The following is an 18,461-nucleotide window of genomic DNA, read 5'->3' on the forward strand; positions in this document are numbered from 1 at the left end:
AAGAAACCTTGCACTGAAGTTGAAAAAAGATGGTCTTCCCAATTTGCAATCTTGTATGGCATCATGTAGCACAAAAAAAATGTTTATTTTTTTTAAAAAATACAATGTCTTTTTATTCAACAAACGTATTATAGACTTTTGTTTATTTTCATAGATTTAAAATCTATTTTTTTCAAGCTTTCTTCTGATATAAAAATCAGGCTTCTAACATTGAAATCCACGTTCTCATTCCTTTAATAGAATTACCACTATTAAAAAAGATCACCTTTATCAATTTGGATAACCAGGTTTGGGTTCAGTGAACACTGCACATAATTGCTATATATAGAACAATATATTTGACAGAATATAATCAGATATTTCGAGTTTACGTCAATATATTTACAAATTTCATAAAATATATACTTCGTGTATTTTGCTCTAAATGTTAAGATATGTATGTGGAATACCGTGTTACTTTTGGTGACGCGCCGCTTCATTGTTCTTTCTACGATGATACACAAACATAACACCTTTCTATTGGACCTTACATGCTTGCGTTTTTCTTTGATACTACTCCTTTATTGGTTTATTGCCTTTAGTAATACTTCCTTATACGTCTATTTCTCTTGAATATTACTTCTTTACTGGCTTATTGCCTTTTCGCAATACTTTCTTATTGGCTTATTATGATTATATATAACTCTGGATGGTTTATATTAGGAAATAAAATAGGCTTAAAATACGGTATTATTGGTTAAAAATGTAGTTTTATTCGTTTATTTTGGGGCTTTATCGTCATATTGATTATATATTATTGGTTCATTTGTTTATTAAAAATGATACAAAAAGGCGGGAAAAGGAACAAGGGATCGATGGGAATAATGAAACAACACCTTTAAACGGTAGATACCAAAATTTTTTTTTTTTCAAAATTGCACTTACCTAGACCTCAGAAGCAGCAAACAATACAATATAGCAGACAAAACAGGCAAAACAAACAAATGCAATGAAGCAGAGTCAAAAGAGATCAGAAGCAAAAGAAAGATGAAGGCAGTAGACTAGGCAGTAGGAAAGTAGAATTGAAACTGAATAAAATAAAAGATTAATTACAGTGAAACATGATGTACCCGACTTTCTTACCTTAAACCTCTTTAAAAACTAGAAGACGATATCAAGGAGTTCAAACAGCTTCAGAATCAAGCTTAGAAAACTAAATTTGAATGTTAATAAAGACAATGAAAATTTAGAAACTTACGTACCACATAAACAGATACAGAAAGGACCCAAGAACTTATAATAGCCATAAGTATATCTATGAATTTTTAATAAAGTACATTAGAAAAAAAAAATTTTTAAAAAAAAGAACAACTTACCTGGGATAACAAATCAAAAAAAAGAAAGAAAGAAAAGAAAAGATTGATCTGAGACATCAATCCTTTTATAGATTTTTTGATTTGTATAGAACTGAGTTTACAATTGAACGCAATAGTATTTAAGGTGTATTCAACTTCAACGTTAAGTTTCTTTACTTTTTCTTCAAAGTACCTTATAACATTATGTCTGACCGTATTATCGAATTCAACCCTGCTCCTGTCAATGCTCGTGGCTCTAACTCTGCTGGGCAGCCAATTGCTCTTCCTTCCCGTGCTGTTGTTCCTGAGTTTGTGTCAAGTGATGGTATTCTTGATAGCTTTGCCTATCCTAGACCTGGTTACCCCCCTATGACCAATGTCCAGAAGCGAATGCGTGAAGCTGAAGATGTTGGACGTGATGAAGCTTCTCTTTCCTTCTCCATTTATCTGGATATGAGAAAGGAAATTGACACTTTGAAGGAGATGTTAAGAAAAGAGCAGGAAGAAAAGCGTGCCTTGCAAGTGGCATTTGCCAAGGTCAAAGAAGCCTACAGCGAGCTTGAACAAGAATCCAGCAAAAGTGCAAAACCAATTGCAACAGCGATTAAGGTAAGGTTATTAATAATTTAAATTTAAACAAGTGTAATAATTACTTTTTTTTTCTTTAATTTTAGGATGCTGTGAGGAATCATTACAATGATTTACCTCCGTCATCTAAGTACGATCTCAGCAAGCCTCTAAAGTCTGTTGAGAATCAAAAAGTACTTAAGCTGTTGCAAGAGTATGTCAATAGCCATTATGCGTACAAGCATACCAATGGCCGCGATTTGCGAAAATACCTTGAAAGGCAGTATTATACCAAGAAAGCTGGTATGGCTGGAGAGGAGGTTGGTGTTGTCGACGAGTTCGTAAAGAAAAGAAAGGCTGCTAAAACGACTCGAAAAAACAACGTAAGGACAATAAAGGCTATTGCTATTTTATAATTGATTTTTTTTTTAGAAAATCAAAACACGGAAAGCAATGTATGAGCAGCACAAGGATCAAGGCGTTTACAACAACTATCCGAACTGCGAGTACTTGCTTCAACAGCAGTACATGTCTGAAGAAGAAGATATGTATAATAGCGATACAATGGATAAGGTAGAGGAAGTTCTTCTGGAGCAAAATCCAGATAGAACAACTCCTTTTACCGAAAAGGAACGCATGTCTGTCTTGTGTACAAAAACCATTGATTATTTTGAAGTTCGTGTACCAAAGTACAGATCACCAGCAGTAAGTTTAATTAATATCTTTTTAAGCGCAATCAGCTCATTATCCAATATTTAGTGCACTGAATTCTTTAAGCTTTTGGATGATCAGATAGCAAGTGAGAAAGCAAAGAGGCAAAGAACTGGAAATAGCAGCATCCAGTTTCTTCCTCGTATACAAAGAAAATGTTCGCTGCCTGTTCCTGACTTCATAAAGAAAGAAAATATAACTGAAGAGGGTATCGCTTGGGCTTTTGGTTCCGAAATGGAGTTGGATGAAGGCAACTTGCTATTTTAAAAACAAAAAAAAACTTGTAAAATAAATTAAAAAAATATAAAGAAACGCGGTGTTTGGATTTTTAAATTTTAATTTTTTTTTTTTTTACTTTTACTTTATTTTTTTATATTTTACAAACCAATGGTTTTTCTTGGGAGAGGTAAAAAGACAACATGATTATCAGGATAACCTTGCTTCATAGCAACACAAGTAAAGATACGCGATACTGGAAGAATACAGTCTGAACCAGCTGGTCGAAAAGAGTTATGGTAATACGCGGCACCAAGACATTCAAATCCTCGAAAAGGATGAAGAGGAGCGTTATACCAACGTACAAAAGCAAAGAGGTGTTCATCAAAAGCATTTGGGGCAAAGACCCGACCATTTGGAATTATAGTTTTCTTCATTTGAAGCTGATGGCTAAAATAATACTGAACTTCACCAATTCGCATCTCAGCCTCTTTTCCAGGAATAGTAGGATTACAAGCGACTTCAATATAGCAACCACGAGTAGTACGCGATGCTTTTGATCGATACGTTTGCCCAAGAATTTCGATTTCAGCGAAAACAGAAATATCGGGAAGTACCATTGTAGACAAGTCATCGTGGTCTTCTGGAATAAGCGCACTTGCGAATGTTCGATCAGTATATACAAGCCTGTAAAAGGCAAGAAGGTAACCATAATGGGCTCGAGTCAACCTATTAACACTAACTTTGTGTCTAGAAGAAGCTTGCGTATCAGGAGGTAGAATTTCAGCACCAGTGAAGGTATCATTCAAACGTAGAGGAGCACTGACAAATAAGCTGAAATCAAAGCTGGTTGAAACAGATGAAGCAACAAGGGAATCAGAAGGTGTCGGTGACAAGTAACCAAAGGAAGACATCATCACTGGGTTCTGTTTAATTCCTTGTGGTAAATTACGGATGTAGTCACCATAATGTACAACAGAAAGGAACTTCTTCATGTACGTAACTTCGAACGCTGTCTTGTGGTTTACTGTCATCTTCTTAATGTCACCATTAAGTCTTTCAAAGCCATACAACCAAAATGCATAGATTGGACCGAAGTCTTGAATGGAGTCCTTCAAATGTAGATGAAGATGCATATTTGGAGTAACCATTTCTGGACCATACAATTCAGCAACACCAAGGACAAACTCATGGAATAGCTTGTGTGCTATCGTGGCTTCATTTTGGGTAATGCATGGACGACATACAGTAGGTCAAAAAACTGCTGCAAGGAATCCATTTTTCTTGGTTTTTGTAGCGCACATCCTGTTACAATGGCACAAACTGCCTCTGTTCCCACATAGTAAATCTTCTACATGTCTTGAGAAATCCGAAAGAGTTTAAGCCCTATTGGATAAGTATTGAAGGAAGTATGAGATGCGCAATTTGAAAATTTGGAAAAACGAAAATTTGAACGGAATGAATTTATTTATTAATATTTAGTTGACCCTCCTTTTTTATTAATAACCTCTTGAATTCTTGCCGGCATGCTATCGATATACCTTTGGCAAAGATCTTTGTCAAAGCCATTCCATACTTTTTCTACTCGTTCCCAAAGCTCATCCGTATTCTTTGCTCTACGTTCGTAACAGCTGAGCTTCAACTTCAATTGATGCCATACGTGTTCTATTGGATTTAAGTCCGGACTCTGAGCTGGCCAATCGCTAATATACCGCACTTGATGATTATCTAACCAGTCTATTGTAGATTTTGCCTTGTGCTTTGGATCATTATCATGCTGAAAGTAAACGTTGGACCAGTTGAAATTGTAGTATTGCATAGTATCACGAAGCGTAGTGTCCAATATATGCTGATAAACATTCGCGTTCATGTTCCCATCGTAAATTTGACAAGCATATCCTGGTCCTTCAGAAGTTATACAGCCCCACATCATCAATTTGCCTGCTCCATGCTTGACTGTAAGTTCTAGATGATGCGGTTGAAGAGGATCATTTGGTCTTTTCCAATAATACTTACAGCCATCAGAGCCCCATACGTTGATCTTGGTTTCATCAGAAAAGACGACTTTTCGCCATTCTTCTACTGTCCAATCCTGATGCTTCTTGGCCCATTCTAATCGATGCTGCATATGAGCTTTTGTCAAAAACGGCTTCTTTTTTTTTATTGAAGAATGGAACTCCATTGATTTCAGTACGTTAATTGCTGACTGGTATGAGATATCGTAGCCAAGTTGAACCAGCTCCCGGTGTACCTCTTTGGCAGTCTTTAAAACCCCTTCAATGACTTTTCTTTTTATTAACCGCTTCGTCACTTTGGAGACTACTGTAGGTCTACCACCTATGCTTTTTGTCCTATTTGGAAACAACCGTCTAGAGTATCTACTGACAGTTGATTCATGTACTCCAATTTCTTTAGCAATATCGTACGTTGATGTGGATCCAGTTAATGCTTGCTTGAGATCGTCTACTTTTCCTTCTGGCAGTCGTTTAGGCATGCGATTGGTAATAAGGTAAAAAAGAGAAATAATTTAAGTAAGGAAATATAAAATTTAAAATAAAGGAATTGTAAGCGCTTTTATATACTGGCAACATTCTAATCATGTCAAGAATGTGAAAAATTATGATAGCAACCGGTTGGGTCGTATTAAAATTCGTCATTTCAAACATATCTGAACAAGTAAAAAATGTCGGATGTTCATAATACTACCTTTAGCGATCTCAAATTCCACCAATAACCATTGCCCATATCCGATAATCGACGAATAAATGCCCTTCCTATTGTGGCACAAACAGTCAAAATTTGGGATAGTTTGGTGCAGTACCCATGGAAAACCAGCTGTAAAACCGGAATTTTGCAATTCCTTGCAGCAGTTTTTTGACCTACTGTACGATATGACAGGCCTGTACAAACTTTGCCCAGTTTTCTTTATGACGGACTGGAAGACGAGACTTGAGCAAAAGAGGAGAAAGAGCAAGACACCAGGTTCTCCATTCATCAGCCTTTAAGTCAGAGAAATCGCTGGCAATTTTCTGATTGATTGGCGTGTATTGTGCTGGCAATATAATATCATTTGCTTCTTTTTGCATTTCTTTCAAGTCAGCATCAGTCAGGTATAATTCATGGGTAAGGTCACAAATGGTTGTACGCCATATTTTAACCATTTTCTTTGCTGTTCCAAGGAAAAGACCATGCATAGGATCAATGGCAGTACAACGAACAAGATCAAGATATTCCAAATCATGTAAGGCAGAGAACCGAGTACCAAACTTCTGTTCCAAGTCGGCTCTTTTTCTCTTGGTGGTTGCTTCTTTCCAATTTTTTGCATGATAACGGTTTTCAATATTGGTACGAAGTGACCAAGCGTCAATATCTTCAAGGCCAAAAGAAAAATCACGTTGAAGATGAGTATTATAACGAGCAGGAAATGCTGTTGAGCACTTGTTACAAGGTACAGTGGCATTGAATGAAGTAAACCCACTAACCTTTCGGCTAGCAGGAATATCACAAGCAATCAAGAACAGAGCAGCACGAACTTGAACAGGCACGTTAGGAGATTCAGCTGTACAGGTAAAAAAGTCACCATAGTTGTTAAGGATACATAAGATTATAGTCACTTTATTTTAGTAAAAGGAATCTCATATGATCCTAAATAATATGTTGACATAACTTTGGAATCATTTATAACATTATTCCCAGCACAGATCAATAAAAGACTTTGATTAGATTTTTATATTAGGCTTTATTCATATTAACTTCACACAGTCAAATGTATGGCGTGGTTGTAATATAGTTTATTGATAATATGAGCATGTTGAATAAGGAATGACAATTATTTACCGGATCATCATTAAGTCACGCAAACATTTATCCTAACTGAGATATTATTATTAGCCATAATATCCAATCACGGAACTAGAGGATTTTATATTCATCCGTACCGTCTCCTAAATAGTCCTACATCCAGAGTTATCTGAAACCATCCCAATAGCATAATTGACAATACAAGCTAGGAACAGGCTAAACTAATAATTAGAAATAGTAATCATCTATTCTGTCGAGTTGATCATAAATCTGTCCTAATTCTTTATCCGTATCATGTCTATAAATACTCTCACTTTTTACATGTAGAATTAAGGATATTCAATCTTAGTTATCTTAACTTAATAAAGAGATACCAAGTTCTAACAGTATTTCTTTATCTTTGTTGTTATACTACTTTTACCTAAAACCCCCTATCCTAAGCAATAGTAGAGATCCTTCAGATCATTTACCAAAACTTGTAGATAGTTGTTGATTTGTGTGTCCTTGGGTTCTTTGGGACCAGGAATAACGCAAACCAAGATGATATTTTCTTTTTTGTATCTGATGGATCTTGGAAGGTTATTTATTGTCAAGTAGATAGCACCAACAGAGTACACGTTTCTTTTGGATGACTGAAACCAATCGACATTCAACGTAAAAAGAAGAGATCTAGCTTGACTGGTAAATACATTACCATCTCTATCTTTGAATTCATTCCAAAGTTGACCATCATAGATATCATACATGGTGTTGTTATGACGAGTACGATAGCGCCATGCTTCTATTGCTGATTCAAAGCCTAGTCGAGAGAACGTCACGGTTAAAGCATACTTGATGGAATTGAATGCAGAGACCTTGTTGGCGTACATTTTGCTTGCACCAATCGTAGCAGGCTTGAAGAGTGGGGCATTACATGTGATGCGAAATTCAGAAAAGATGCACTTCGAATCACAGTGTACTTCTTCAGGCTGGTACAAGGTATGGCATTCAGGACAGACAACAAGGCGAAACATACCTTTGTAGGTATAGTCAATTCCAACAGCATTTCGAAGAGTGTCCAACTTGGTAGGGAAGATTGGTTCATAATGTAAGAGGACAACAAGATCATTAGCAAATTTCATAACTATTTCCGCAGCATATTCAGAAATGAAAAACAGCTGGAAATACGTCAAGAAAATTGCTATGAAAGCAACAACATCACTTTGGAATCCTTCAAGTTTAACTAAACGTTTGACAAAGTAAGTATTTTATATTTTATTAAAACAATTCTAGAAGGTTTTTACCTTTGGGCACATTGAATTCGACAACATCCATACAACTAGAGGCATCATCTTCATCATTTTCAATGACTTGCCAATTAGAAAAGTCTTCATCACCATTATTCTCAGAATCATTTTCACTTGATGAAATCACTTCATTATTGGTGTTAACTTCTGGAATTATTTCTGATTCACCTGTTTATATGATGCGTTAGCAAAAAAACTATCTTAATGTAAGTAACAAACCTTTAACAGCTTCTTTCTTTCTATGGCGAGCAAGAGTCCATTGCGTAACAAATTGGTACTTGCCTGCTTCTCCTCCAGAGCATTGGGCGCAGTAACAATGGAATTTGTATGGGCTTGAAGAATACATTATAAATACAATAAAGAACTTGCGTTACTAATTATATACTGTTTGATTTACAACAACAATTGATGTTATTTATACTTTTTGAATATGTAAATTTTTACCGCTATTTCTATTCATCGGTTAAAATAATGATACAAAGAGAATGGGAAGATTCAGGAAAGATAATGGATAAATATGACATGTTGTCTTCTTGACGAATCAATCAATGATGATGTGAGTTGTTTATTGATTTAACAATATTTATCAAATAGGATTACATTGATGTACCGTTCTTAAAAACAGGTCCCGATGTGATTCTTAAAATACCGATATGAACAACAGATCAAAGGTAATTATTGCAGAAGTCTCATATTTATTTATAGAGATATGGTTTTACTGTAAATCAATGATATTAAATTTATTCATGAGTACTTATTTTTTTGTATGAATACAATAACAGTTTTTATGCATTGATATGTCGCTTTATGAACTCCTTATATACAACTCCAAAATCAAAGAATAAGAATCTTTAACAAATTTCAATTGATGTTGCTATATTACGACATCATACAATTGCGACTAAATAATAATACATTTTTCATCGAGTAAAATCAATTCAACTTTTCTGTTAAAAGATTTGAATCTTTTCCCGTCATATTCAGTACTATATTGATTGGCTTACTTAACTGCACTACTTTACAAAAAAAAAAAAAGAAAAAGAAAAAGAAAAAGAAAAAGAAAAAAGACAAAGTGATGATATTCTTAAAGTTGGGACAAAAAGCACATAAATTAGCATAGATACATTGAATAAGAAATTGAAATTAGCAAACAAAGGTAAATGAATTAACACATTTCTAATTGACATCTCAGTTAGATTTTTTTTTTCTTGGTTGAAAAAAAACATTTCCAATTTCAGTGCAATTTCTAAAACCGCTTTCTAAAACCCAAAGTAAATCTTTGTATACTCTATGAATAAAACAAGGATCCTGTATGTAGGCTTTGTTCAACTTAAGGCAATTTGTAAAAGTAGGTATTCGTTTGAAATGTCATTTTTAACATTCTTTTTTTTTAACATGCAAGTAATTCCAACATTGCTTTTTTTCACATGCAAGTAATTCCGACATTGCAATTCTCTAATTTCAACATTATTTTTTTTTTTTTTTCTAAATCTCTTAAGATGCACTATTTTATTTCTTTAACAATAGCTCTTTTTTATAGTCTCTGCTATAAGGAATCTCAAAACATGTAAATTCGTTTGATGTTAATAATTATTGTTTCTTTTTGCAGTTAAAAATAAAAATGACTACCAAACCCATTCCTCCTTATTTTCTGCTTAGCTTTAGTCGTTTAAACATTGCCTTATCATCTGTGGTAGAAGCTATTTTCCTTGTGGTCAAAAAAAGAAAAATTGTATTTCTTTTTTCTTTTTTCTTTTTTCCTTGTTCATTTTTATTTTATCTCTTATTTAACATTTGCATTTATTACTTCCTATGATATATTCTGTTGTTCCAATTGTAATCAATTAATTTTACTCTTCGTTGGATAAAATCATTGAGCCTATGTTCCCTTTCGCAACTTAAGAAATGTTGTTCTTTATCTTTTCAGTGTAAACAAACAATTTTTTTTATCTTTTTTTTTGGGTACATAAACTAAGCATACTTTTCTTTTTTCTTTTTTTGCAGTATAGCAAATTCAGTATGCTTGATAAGAGAACGTCGCAACTCAAATAGTTATATGTCCGAGCTTACAATCCAATAGATATACTTTATTGGCCTTTGTTGAAATTAAAAAATCATACACTGGTTTTGAAAATTTTTCATTTTCCCAATTTAAAAGTTGCCATGGATTCATGTAGTACAAAAGAGACAAAAAAATTTTTACAAGAAATACAATTTCATTTTATTCAGTATGCAGAGTGTAAACATATATATATCTTTACAGATATAGTATATACTTTTTTCTAGCTTTTTTTTGGTACAAAAATTACATCTCTATTCAGAAAATTCAATTTCGTATTATTTTACACGATGTTCCACTGTTAAAATACCCGATGTATAATAATTTAGAATATAGGGTTTGGGTGCAGTGGAATCAAAAAAGAATCAAAGGCGACTCCTAACCAAAAGACGTTTTCGTCAAAGAAAACGGTCCTATAGTGTAATGGTTATCATATCGGTCTTTGAATCCGGTGATCCGAGTTCGATTCTCGGTGGGACCTTCTGTTTTCCTTCTCATCTCGTAATAAGTAAAACCACATGAAGGTCATGTTTTTTACGTGCTGTAGTAGTGTCGTGTTGAAAGATATATAGTCAAGTTTTTTTAGTACCACTGTGAGAATGGTCTCTTTTTGGACGAAATACGAAACAACTCCGACATGGATTGTTAAAATAATTTAAGTTATTTTAACAACCATTGTCAAAGAAATAATAATAGCCACAAAAATAAAAAAGGTCAAAAAAATAAGAAAAGCTAAAAAAAAAAAAATATTATTCATATATATATATATCCCATCTTTTCGTGAAGAAATTGTTAGTCAGTTTAAATAAATCATATATTTTTACTCAATAATTAACAAACTTTTACAAGAAAGTCCCTGTTTACCTAAACTTTTTACTCTACTTTAACTTTTATCAAGAAACATCGTATTGATCTTACACATAAGATCTGGTGGTCACTACTTATCAAGCATCTGCTTAAATTCTATATAAAACAACAACTTACAAGGCTATCACAACCTTAAATCAAGCTTTACAAGCAAACTTGACTCAGATTAACTCACTTACAATAAGCCAACCCCTAAAATAACACCACGCCAGTTAGAAAATGAACTTTTGCGTCACAACCTATTTGAAAACGGAGTATCAACTCTTTTGCTTGAAAACCAAAAACAACATAAAATTATAAAAACAAAAAAAACATATAAATACCCTTATATCTTATCCCTATTTTTACTTCACTTCACACTTTACTTCTGAATTTTATATTCTTTTTATATTTTCTTTACTTTATAAAACAATAAATCCATCAAGCGTTCAATTGAAACCCTTTGGTCTGTGTTCTATTCTAAATACTGAAGTCCCTTGAAGTCAATAATCTTCATTGTAAAACTATTCCTAAACCTCAAGAGTTTAACCTATTCTAACAAGTTTAATCTACTATTATCAAGATCTGATGGTCACTATCGACAAAACTTACATACTTAAAAATCTAAACCCGCATACAACCAAGCAGTAATAAAGAAAATTACAGTGTTTGATTACGAATAGTCTTTTTATAGTGTAAGGAAGAAACTAATAATATTGACGCCAACAAAGGCTGCGGTTTGTGATTTTATTTACTTTTGAACCTTATTCATTTTTTGAACTTTATTTCAAAAACAAACCTTATTGTGGCAAAGAAGTCAAAAAATGAGAAAGGTCAAAAAAATGAGAAAGGTCAAAAAAATGAGAAAGGTCAAAAAAGTGAAAAAAGTCAAAAAAATGAAAAAGTCAAAAAAAAAATTTAACAATATAAATATCCCAACTATTTAGATGAAGAAAAAGGACAGTACAATTCTACTTACATTTTATTTTATATATTTTATTCAATAAACAGGCAACCTTCTCATAAAAAGTTCCTGATCCCTTTATTTTTTTATCTTTACCTTTATTTGATCTTAAATAAAAGATCTGGTGGTCACTACAGCACCTTACTTTAAAAATTTCAAGAAAAACTTATCTAAACCACTCAACCCAAACCAAACATACTAAAAATAACAATAGATAAGAAGTAAAGAAGTGAATAAGTTAAGAAAGTATTTTTGTGATTATTATTTGGGGTTATTTATATGTTTTTGGATTTTACGACTTTGTTCTGTTTTTGGCATTTTGGGTGGTTGTTGTATAGTATAAGGAGGTCGTTGCAAACTGTAAGGCGTTCGTTATAAACTGCACCGATTTAAATTCCGCCGTTTTATTCTTGCGTTTTACAGTGGCACAGTTCTTTTTCGTAGTAATTGTGTTGTTATTTTAGGGGTTGGCTTATTGTAAGTGAGTTAATCTGAGTCAAGTTTGCTTGTAAAGCTTGATTTAAGGTTGTGATAGCCTTGTAAGTTGTTGTTTTATATAGAATTTAAGCAGATGCTTGATAAGTAGTGACCACCAGATCTTATGTGTAAGATCAATACGATGTTTCTTGATAAAAGTTAAAGTAGAGTAAAAAGTTTAGGTAAACAGGGACTTTCTTGTAAAAGTTTGTTAATTATTGAGTAAAAATATATGATTTATTTAAACTGACTAACAATTTCTTCACGAAAAGATGGGATATATATATATATGAATAATATTTTTTTTTTTTTAGCTTTTCTTATTTTTTTGACCTTTTTTATTTTTGTGGCTATTATTATTTCTTTGACAATGGTTGTTAAAATAACTTAAATTATTTTAACAATCCATGTCGGAGTTGTTTCGTATTTCGTCCAAAAAGAGACCACTATTACATTGGAGAGAGAAAAGTCGAATGCTGCCAAAGTTTGCTGCATTGTGTTACACCGTTTTCGTTACAGTATTAAAAAAGGAATATTTGTAGCGTAATCCAAAAGGAGAATGAAACATACTGTAACTTGTTAGTACTTGGGACTTGGCTTGTGTTAAAGTGATGTAGATTTGTTTAAATTGAGGTTTGAAGTCTTGAATGACTTGAGTTTAGGTAACTTGATTGAACGTTTAACAGTTCTTTAGAGTAAATTGTCTTTGAGTAGTGACCACCAGATCTTTTTAGATCAATAAGGTTAAGAATAAGATTGTTTGATAAACGATAAAAATAAAAGGGAACTTTCTTGATTTGTGATAACTCGGGTATCAGATCAGAAAGAATAAGTAAAAATAAAAAGAAAAGAAAAGGTAATTGTGACCCAATAAGAAGATTGCTTTTTAAGCGCAAGAGGATTTGATTTATTGAATTTATTGGATAATGTTATTTTGTTTAAAAATATTCATCTTATTTATATAAAAATTGGCGTGGCTTATTGTTTGTGTTGTTTGACATCTATGTCGAACGACATCAATGTCGCTGGACATCAAAATTATTCTTGTGATCAGCATTGTTCTCTTGATCTAAAATTTCATCATTTGTGCTACAATACGACAACACTGCGCAAGTATGTAAAAAATACTATGTGCTAACCTAGCACATATGAGGCTACCAGGGGTCGAACCTGGAATCTCCTGATTCGTAGTCAGACGCCTTATCCATTGGGCCATAGCCCCTCAATTGGGGGATAAACGCTATAATAGATGGTGTTGCGCATAGACACGTGGTTGGTCCACTGCAAATAATCGTTCCAATTGGATAAAGCATATCGCAAGATTGAACATTTTTTGGTTGACAGATATTTATGGGTTTTGGAGAAAAGATGTAACTTTCGTTGTATTGGTCATTTTTGAATTTTGAAAAAAGATTTAGGTGCGAAAAAAATAAAGAAATTTAACGATATTTCTGTTTTTTTTGTAGGGTAAGTATTCATAGAGTTATTCATGTTTTAAAAAAGTGTCTGTTTTTTTTACAGATGATATTTTTTTGGAAAGCCTGTTCCCCTCTATCGTTGAAAGACCGATATCTTCTTTTTTTATTTTTGAGGGCAAAATGCGGAAATCAAAAGCAATTTGCGATTATTTTGTTCAGAAGAATACATATTAGGAAGGTGGTTTGTGATTTTTAGCTTAGATCATTACAAACGTGTTACAAAACGTAATAAAATAGTCGTGTTTGGGAAAAAAATGACCTGGTAAAAAAAGACTTGGTAAAAAAAAAAGACTAAGTTAAAAAAAGACTAAGTTAAAAAAAAAGACGAAGTTAAAAAAAAAGAAAAGAAAAGAGTATAGCTATAAAAAGTTCATTGTTCAAATGAAAACAATCATCTAACAACAAGTACACTTCATAGAAATGCAAACTACTTTTACATTATAAAAAAAGAATACGTGTATATTCTAAAAGAATAAAAAATAAAGAAGCTCTGCTAACATTTTGTTACAAGGTGTTGTAGAACAGAGTCTGATCATAACGGACATTGAATAATCACAACTAAAAGAAGTATATTAAAGTTGATAAAAGATAATAATTTAAATCTTTATTAAATAAAATACATTCTTCTTCCTTTTTATATAAAGCTACCACTATTAGATTCATTCTATAAAGTAAACATGAACACTAAATAAGTCATGATCTTTACTATTCATCATTTCTGTAAATGAATAATAATGGATCAGGTACCTAGTCAACTTTGATCTGGCTCGAGGCATTTCATATAAATATATCTTTCCTCTCAATGAAGACGGGACAGTTATCCCAGATCAGTTAAAGAACAACAAGATCTATAAAAACAACGAATTAAAAATTTTCATAATCGATTCAGTGATCATTCCTCAATCAAACATGTCAATGATTGGATCTACGCTCATAACTACTCATTTACCCGCCAATTGATAGAAGAATATAAATAGTAGACTTTGTAATGTTTTCTTTTGAACAATTAAGATTGTCTTAAATAAAGTTCAGTCTCAAAAAGTATTCTTTTGGTTTATCTTTGTTATTTCTTTTACTTTACCAGAACATAACACAAGGCAGTTATAATTAACAAATACATACAAAACACTTTTGTTTATCAAGTAAATAGATTGCTTTATTATTTTTTATGACAAATAATATAAAAGAATATATGTTTTTTAAGCTTATACTAGTTCATTACTTACTTTATGTTTGCACATGGGTGTAATTTGCCATTAGCCATTAGCCATTAGAGATGTGAGCAATGGCAACTTTCTTTACCAAAAATAACTTTTCAGTAACAAGCAACAATAAAGTCTGTTATTCTTATAGTTTTATCGTATTGGAAAGAACAACTTTGCTCATGAGGTTCATGTTTGTCATCCGAATGTGTCCCATTAGGAATTCCTAATGTAAGAAAAAAAAAGAAACCAACATTAGACTTGGTTGCTATTATTTTTTTTTATAAACTTACATTTGACCAGAACTTGAGCTTTCTTTTTTATCTTTTGTACCTTGAGCATCTGGTGTATTCCATGAAACAAAGCCAGGGAAAAAAAAAAAGTTACTTTAAGCACCGACTTTGTTTTTTGAAATTTAACATGTTTTTTTTATCAGGCACGTTTTCTCTTTCTACCTATTTTTTTGCTATTTCCAAATTTAAAAACTATAAACAACATGAACAACTTCAACGCTACCAAAATTGTTTGCACCTGTTCTGAATGCATCAAACACCCCAATGGATATAGAATGCTTGCAAAGAGAACTGTAAGAGGCCATGTACTTATCGACAGAGTTAGAAACAGAGGTTTTTTTTTTATTTTCCAACAGAAATACAACCGTGCTAATGTTAAAAAAAAACAGAATCAAGAAGAGCAAATGAAACTAATGACCACGAGGTGGAAACCATTGAATACTCTTCAGCAATTCCTGAACCAGAAAGTGAAGGTATATTATTAGTCAACAAAGCATTTTATATAAGAAAGTTTTTATTTATTGAATTCTATTTTGCAATCTGGTAGATGGAATGAGCATTGACGAAGAGGAAAGAATGGGTGATGAACAGCAGCTTCGTCACCTTTTGCTGTTGTTCATTGTGCTTTTTCAAGCAAAGCACCTCTCGGTGAAAGCCGGTGAAGACTTGTTGGCCTTTCTTTCCTTCTTTGTTCGTGCTCTTGGCCATAGCATGGAGATTCCTACAAAGATCTCCACTGCTCGTAACATGGTCAATTATTCCTCTGCCAGTAGTGGTGTCCCCCGTTTCCTTGTCTGCTCTCTTTGTAGAAGTGTTTACGACACAGGAAGTTTGCATATCCGGCAATGCCCTTTTATTAGGTTTGCGAACAATCCTCACAGACAAGAGCACCCATGCGGCAATTCACTTTTTATTGGTAGCAGCCTCAAGCCTGTCCTCGAGTTTCCGTACAACTCAATTGTCGAAACGTTGAAGAAGTTCTTTGTTCGTCCAACATTCGAAACAGAAATCGAAGAATGGAGACATCGACATGTGGAAGAAGGCGTGTTTTACGATATTTACGATGGTAGAGTGTGGAACAGTCTTGTTGATTCGGCTGGAGAACCATTCGTAAATAGAAGTCGATCATTAATGGTTTCATTGAACGTTGATTGGTTTCAACCTAGTGATGGTATGCACTACTCTTGTGGTGGTGTATATCTCACAATCAACAACCTTCCAAGGAGTTGCAGGATGAAGGTTTCCAACATCATCCTGGTTGGTATGATTCCTGGGCCTGGCGAGCCCACGGATGACCAGCTCCAGAACTTCATGCGACCAATGATTGCAGAGCTGAATACCTTGTACGGAGGTATAATGATGCCAACGTACCAGAGCAGAAACGGTGAAATGGTACGTGTTGCGGGTGATTGGCACTTCAGGCCACGATGGATAAATCATAATATCTACAGCTATAGCGGAGCTAGAATAACAATCCAAAAATAGAAACTAAGGTTATAAGGCAAGCAGAATCGAATGGCGCTGTTTAATTTTTGAAGTTTCGAATATTTCCCGATTTAGTCTAGAATAATGGGGCGTTTCTTATGTGAAGCACCTTTGTTCCCAGTTAGTTTTATATCATTTGGTACATCGGTAATTTTCAAAAACAGTAAGCACCATATAATATTTTTAAACATGTTTAACGGTTGTCAAAATATTTATGGAAGTCCATTGGATGTTTATAAACCACTTTTTCTCAGAAATTACAAAATAGCCTAACTGGAAATATGGCTCATTTGAATCTTGATGTCACGAATTCAATCCACCCAATGACCATTTTATACTTTTGCGATGACGGATTAAGTTTTCCCTTTTATTTATTTTAGAGCTGAATGTTTTTGTAGGTCACAAAAACTTCTTTTTGAGGCTTGATGTTGTGATAAAGAAGTCAAAAAAATGGTGTAACAAAGTCAAAAAAGTGAAAAAGTCAAGAAAATGAAAAAAGTCAAAAAGAAAAAAAAAATTAACAATATAAATATCCCAACTATTTAGATGAAGAAAAAGGACAGTACAGTTCTACTCACATTTTTATTTTATATATTTTATTCAATAAACAGGCAACCTTCTCATAAAAGTTCCTGATCCCTTTATTTTTTTTACCTTTACCTTTATTTGATCTTAATTAAAAGATCTGGTAGTCACTACAGTACCTTACTTTAAAAATTTCAAGAAAAACTTCTCTAAAACACTCAACTCAAAACACAAACCAACAAAAAATAGCAATAGAAAAAATTAAAAGATAAAAGATTATAAAAAATGTTAAAAAGATAAAAAATGTTTAAAATATAAAAATGGTCAAAAAAAATAAGAAAAGCAAAAAAGAAAAAAAAAATATCATACATATGTATATATCCCATCTTTTTGTGAAGAAATTGTTGGTCAGTTTAAATAAATCATATGTTTTTACGCAGTAAATAACAAACTTTAACAAGTCCCTGTTTACCTAAACTTTTTACTCTACTTTAACTTTTATCAAGAAACATCGTATTGATCTTACACATAAGATCTGGTGGTCACTACTTATCAAACATCTGCTTAAACTCTATATAAAACAACAACTTACAAGGCAATCACAACCTTAAATCAAGCTTTACAAGCAAACTTAACTCAAATTAACTCACTTACAGAAAGACAACCTTAAATAGCAGCATAACTATATGCTAACTTTAATTTGCAAAGCAAAAGCGCTATTATCATGTGCTCTTGCTTAATTATAATTTTTCTTTGCCTAAAAAGTACTCACTGTTGTGATTTTTTCACTGCACCTACTATGTGTTGTAGAACAGAGTCTGATCATAACGGACATTGAATAATCACAACTAAAAGAAGTATATTAAAGTTGATAAAAGATAATAATTTAAATCTTTATTAAATAAAATACATTCTTCTTCCTTTTTATATAAAGCTACCACTATTAGATTCATTCTACAAAGTAAACATGAATACTAAATAAGTCATGATCTTGACTATTCATCATTTCTGTAAATGAATAATAATGGATCAGGTACCTAGTCAACTTTGATCTGGCTCGAGGCATTTCATATAAATATATCTTTCCTCTCAATGAAGACGGGACAGTTATCCCAGATCAGTTAAAGAACAACAAGATCTATAAAAACAACGAATTAAAAATTTTCATAATCGATTCAGTGATCATTCTTCAATCAAACATGTCAATGATTGGATCT

General features: G+C 32.8%; 6 protein-coding genes and 2 non-coding genes across 8 annotated transcripts; 3 read left to right on the plus strand and 5 right to left on the minus strand.

Annotated features, from left to right (window-relative positions):
• Window positions 1-1,538: 1,538 nt before the first annotated feature.
• Window positions 1,539-2,660, plus strand: RO3G_16735 (uncharacterized protein; the record flags this gene model as incomplete). The annotated part of the gene is made up of 3 exons (XM_067671319.1): window positions 1,539-1,943; window positions 2,009-2,242; window positions 2,334-2,660. The coding sequence occupies 3 exons, from the start codon at window positions 1,539-1,541 to the stop codon at window positions 2,658-2,660; spliced, it is 966 nt and encodes a 321-aa protein (XP_067527420.1).
• Window positions 2,661-2,989: 329 nt separating this feature from the next.
• On the minus strand, window positions 2,990-3,979 carry RO3G_16736 (uncharacterized protein; the record flags this gene model as incomplete). Its single annotated transcript, XM_067671320.1, has 1 exon — window positions 2,990-3,979. The coding sequence occupies one exon, from the start codon at window positions 3,977-3,979 to the stop codon at window positions 2,990-2,992; it is 990 nt and encodes a 329-aa protein (XP_067527421.1).
• A 320-nt stretch (window positions 3,980-4,299) lies between these two features.
• On the minus strand, window positions 4,300-4,956 carry RO3G_16737 (uncharacterized protein; the record flags this gene model as incomplete). Its single annotated transcript, XM_067671321.1, has 1 exon — window positions 4,300-4,956. The coding sequence occupies one exon, from the start codon at window positions 4,954-4,956 to the stop codon at window positions 4,300-4,302; it is 657 nt and encodes a 218-aa protein (XP_067527422.1).
• A 751-nt stretch (window positions 4,957-5,707) lies between these two features.
• On the minus strand, window positions 5,708-6,506 carry RO3G_16738 (uncharacterized protein; the record flags this gene model as incomplete). The annotated part of the gene is made up of 2 exons (XM_067671322.1): window positions 5,708-6,387; window positions 6,491-6,506. The coding sequence occupies 2 exons, from the start codon at window positions 6,504-6,506 to the stop codon at window positions 5,708-5,710; spliced, it is 696 nt and encodes a 231-aa protein (XP_067527423.1).
• A 554-nt stretch (window positions 6,507-7,060) lies between these two features.
• On the minus strand, window positions 7,061-8,261 carry RO3G_16739 (uncharacterized protein; the record flags this gene model as incomplete). Its single annotated transcript, XM_067671323.1, has 3 exons — window positions 7,061-7,851; window positions 7,913-8,083; window positions 8,135-8,261. 3 exons carry the CDS (start codon window positions 8,259-8,261, stop codon window positions 7,061-7,063), a joined length of 1,089 nt encoding a protein of 362 aa, XP_067527424.1.
• Window positions 8,262-10,383: 2,122 nt separating this feature from the next.
• RO3G_19218 lies at window positions 10,384-10,455 on the plus strand. Its single transcript has one exon. It is a non-coding gene; the product is annotated as a tRNA-Gln (tRNA).
• A 2,955-nt stretch (window positions 10,456-13,410) lies between these two features.
• RO3G_19219 lies at window positions 13,411-13,483 on the minus strand. Its single transcript has one exon. It is a non-coding gene; the product is annotated as a tRNA-Arg (tRNA).
• Window positions 13,484-15,810: 2,327 nt separating this feature from the next.
• Window positions 15,811-16,763, plus strand: RO3G_16740 (uncharacterized protein; the record flags this gene model as incomplete). Its single annotated transcript, XM_067671324.1, has 2 exons — window positions 15,811-16,585; window positions 16,720-16,763. 2 exons carry the CDS (start codon window positions 15,811-15,813, stop codon window positions 16,761-16,763), a joined length of 819 nt encoding a protein of 272 aa, XP_067527425.1.
• Between the last annotated feature and the right edge of the window lie 1,698 nt (window positions 16,764-18,461).

Source organism: Rhizopus delemar, genomic scaffold (assembly GCF_000149305.1).
Source record: "Rhizopus delemar RA 99-880 supercont3.22 genomic scaffold, whole genome shotgun sequence".
NCBI classification, from domain to species: domain Eukaryota; kingdom Fungi; phylum Mucoromycota; class Mucoromycetes; order Mucorales; family Rhizopodaceae; genus Rhizopus; species Rhizopus delemar.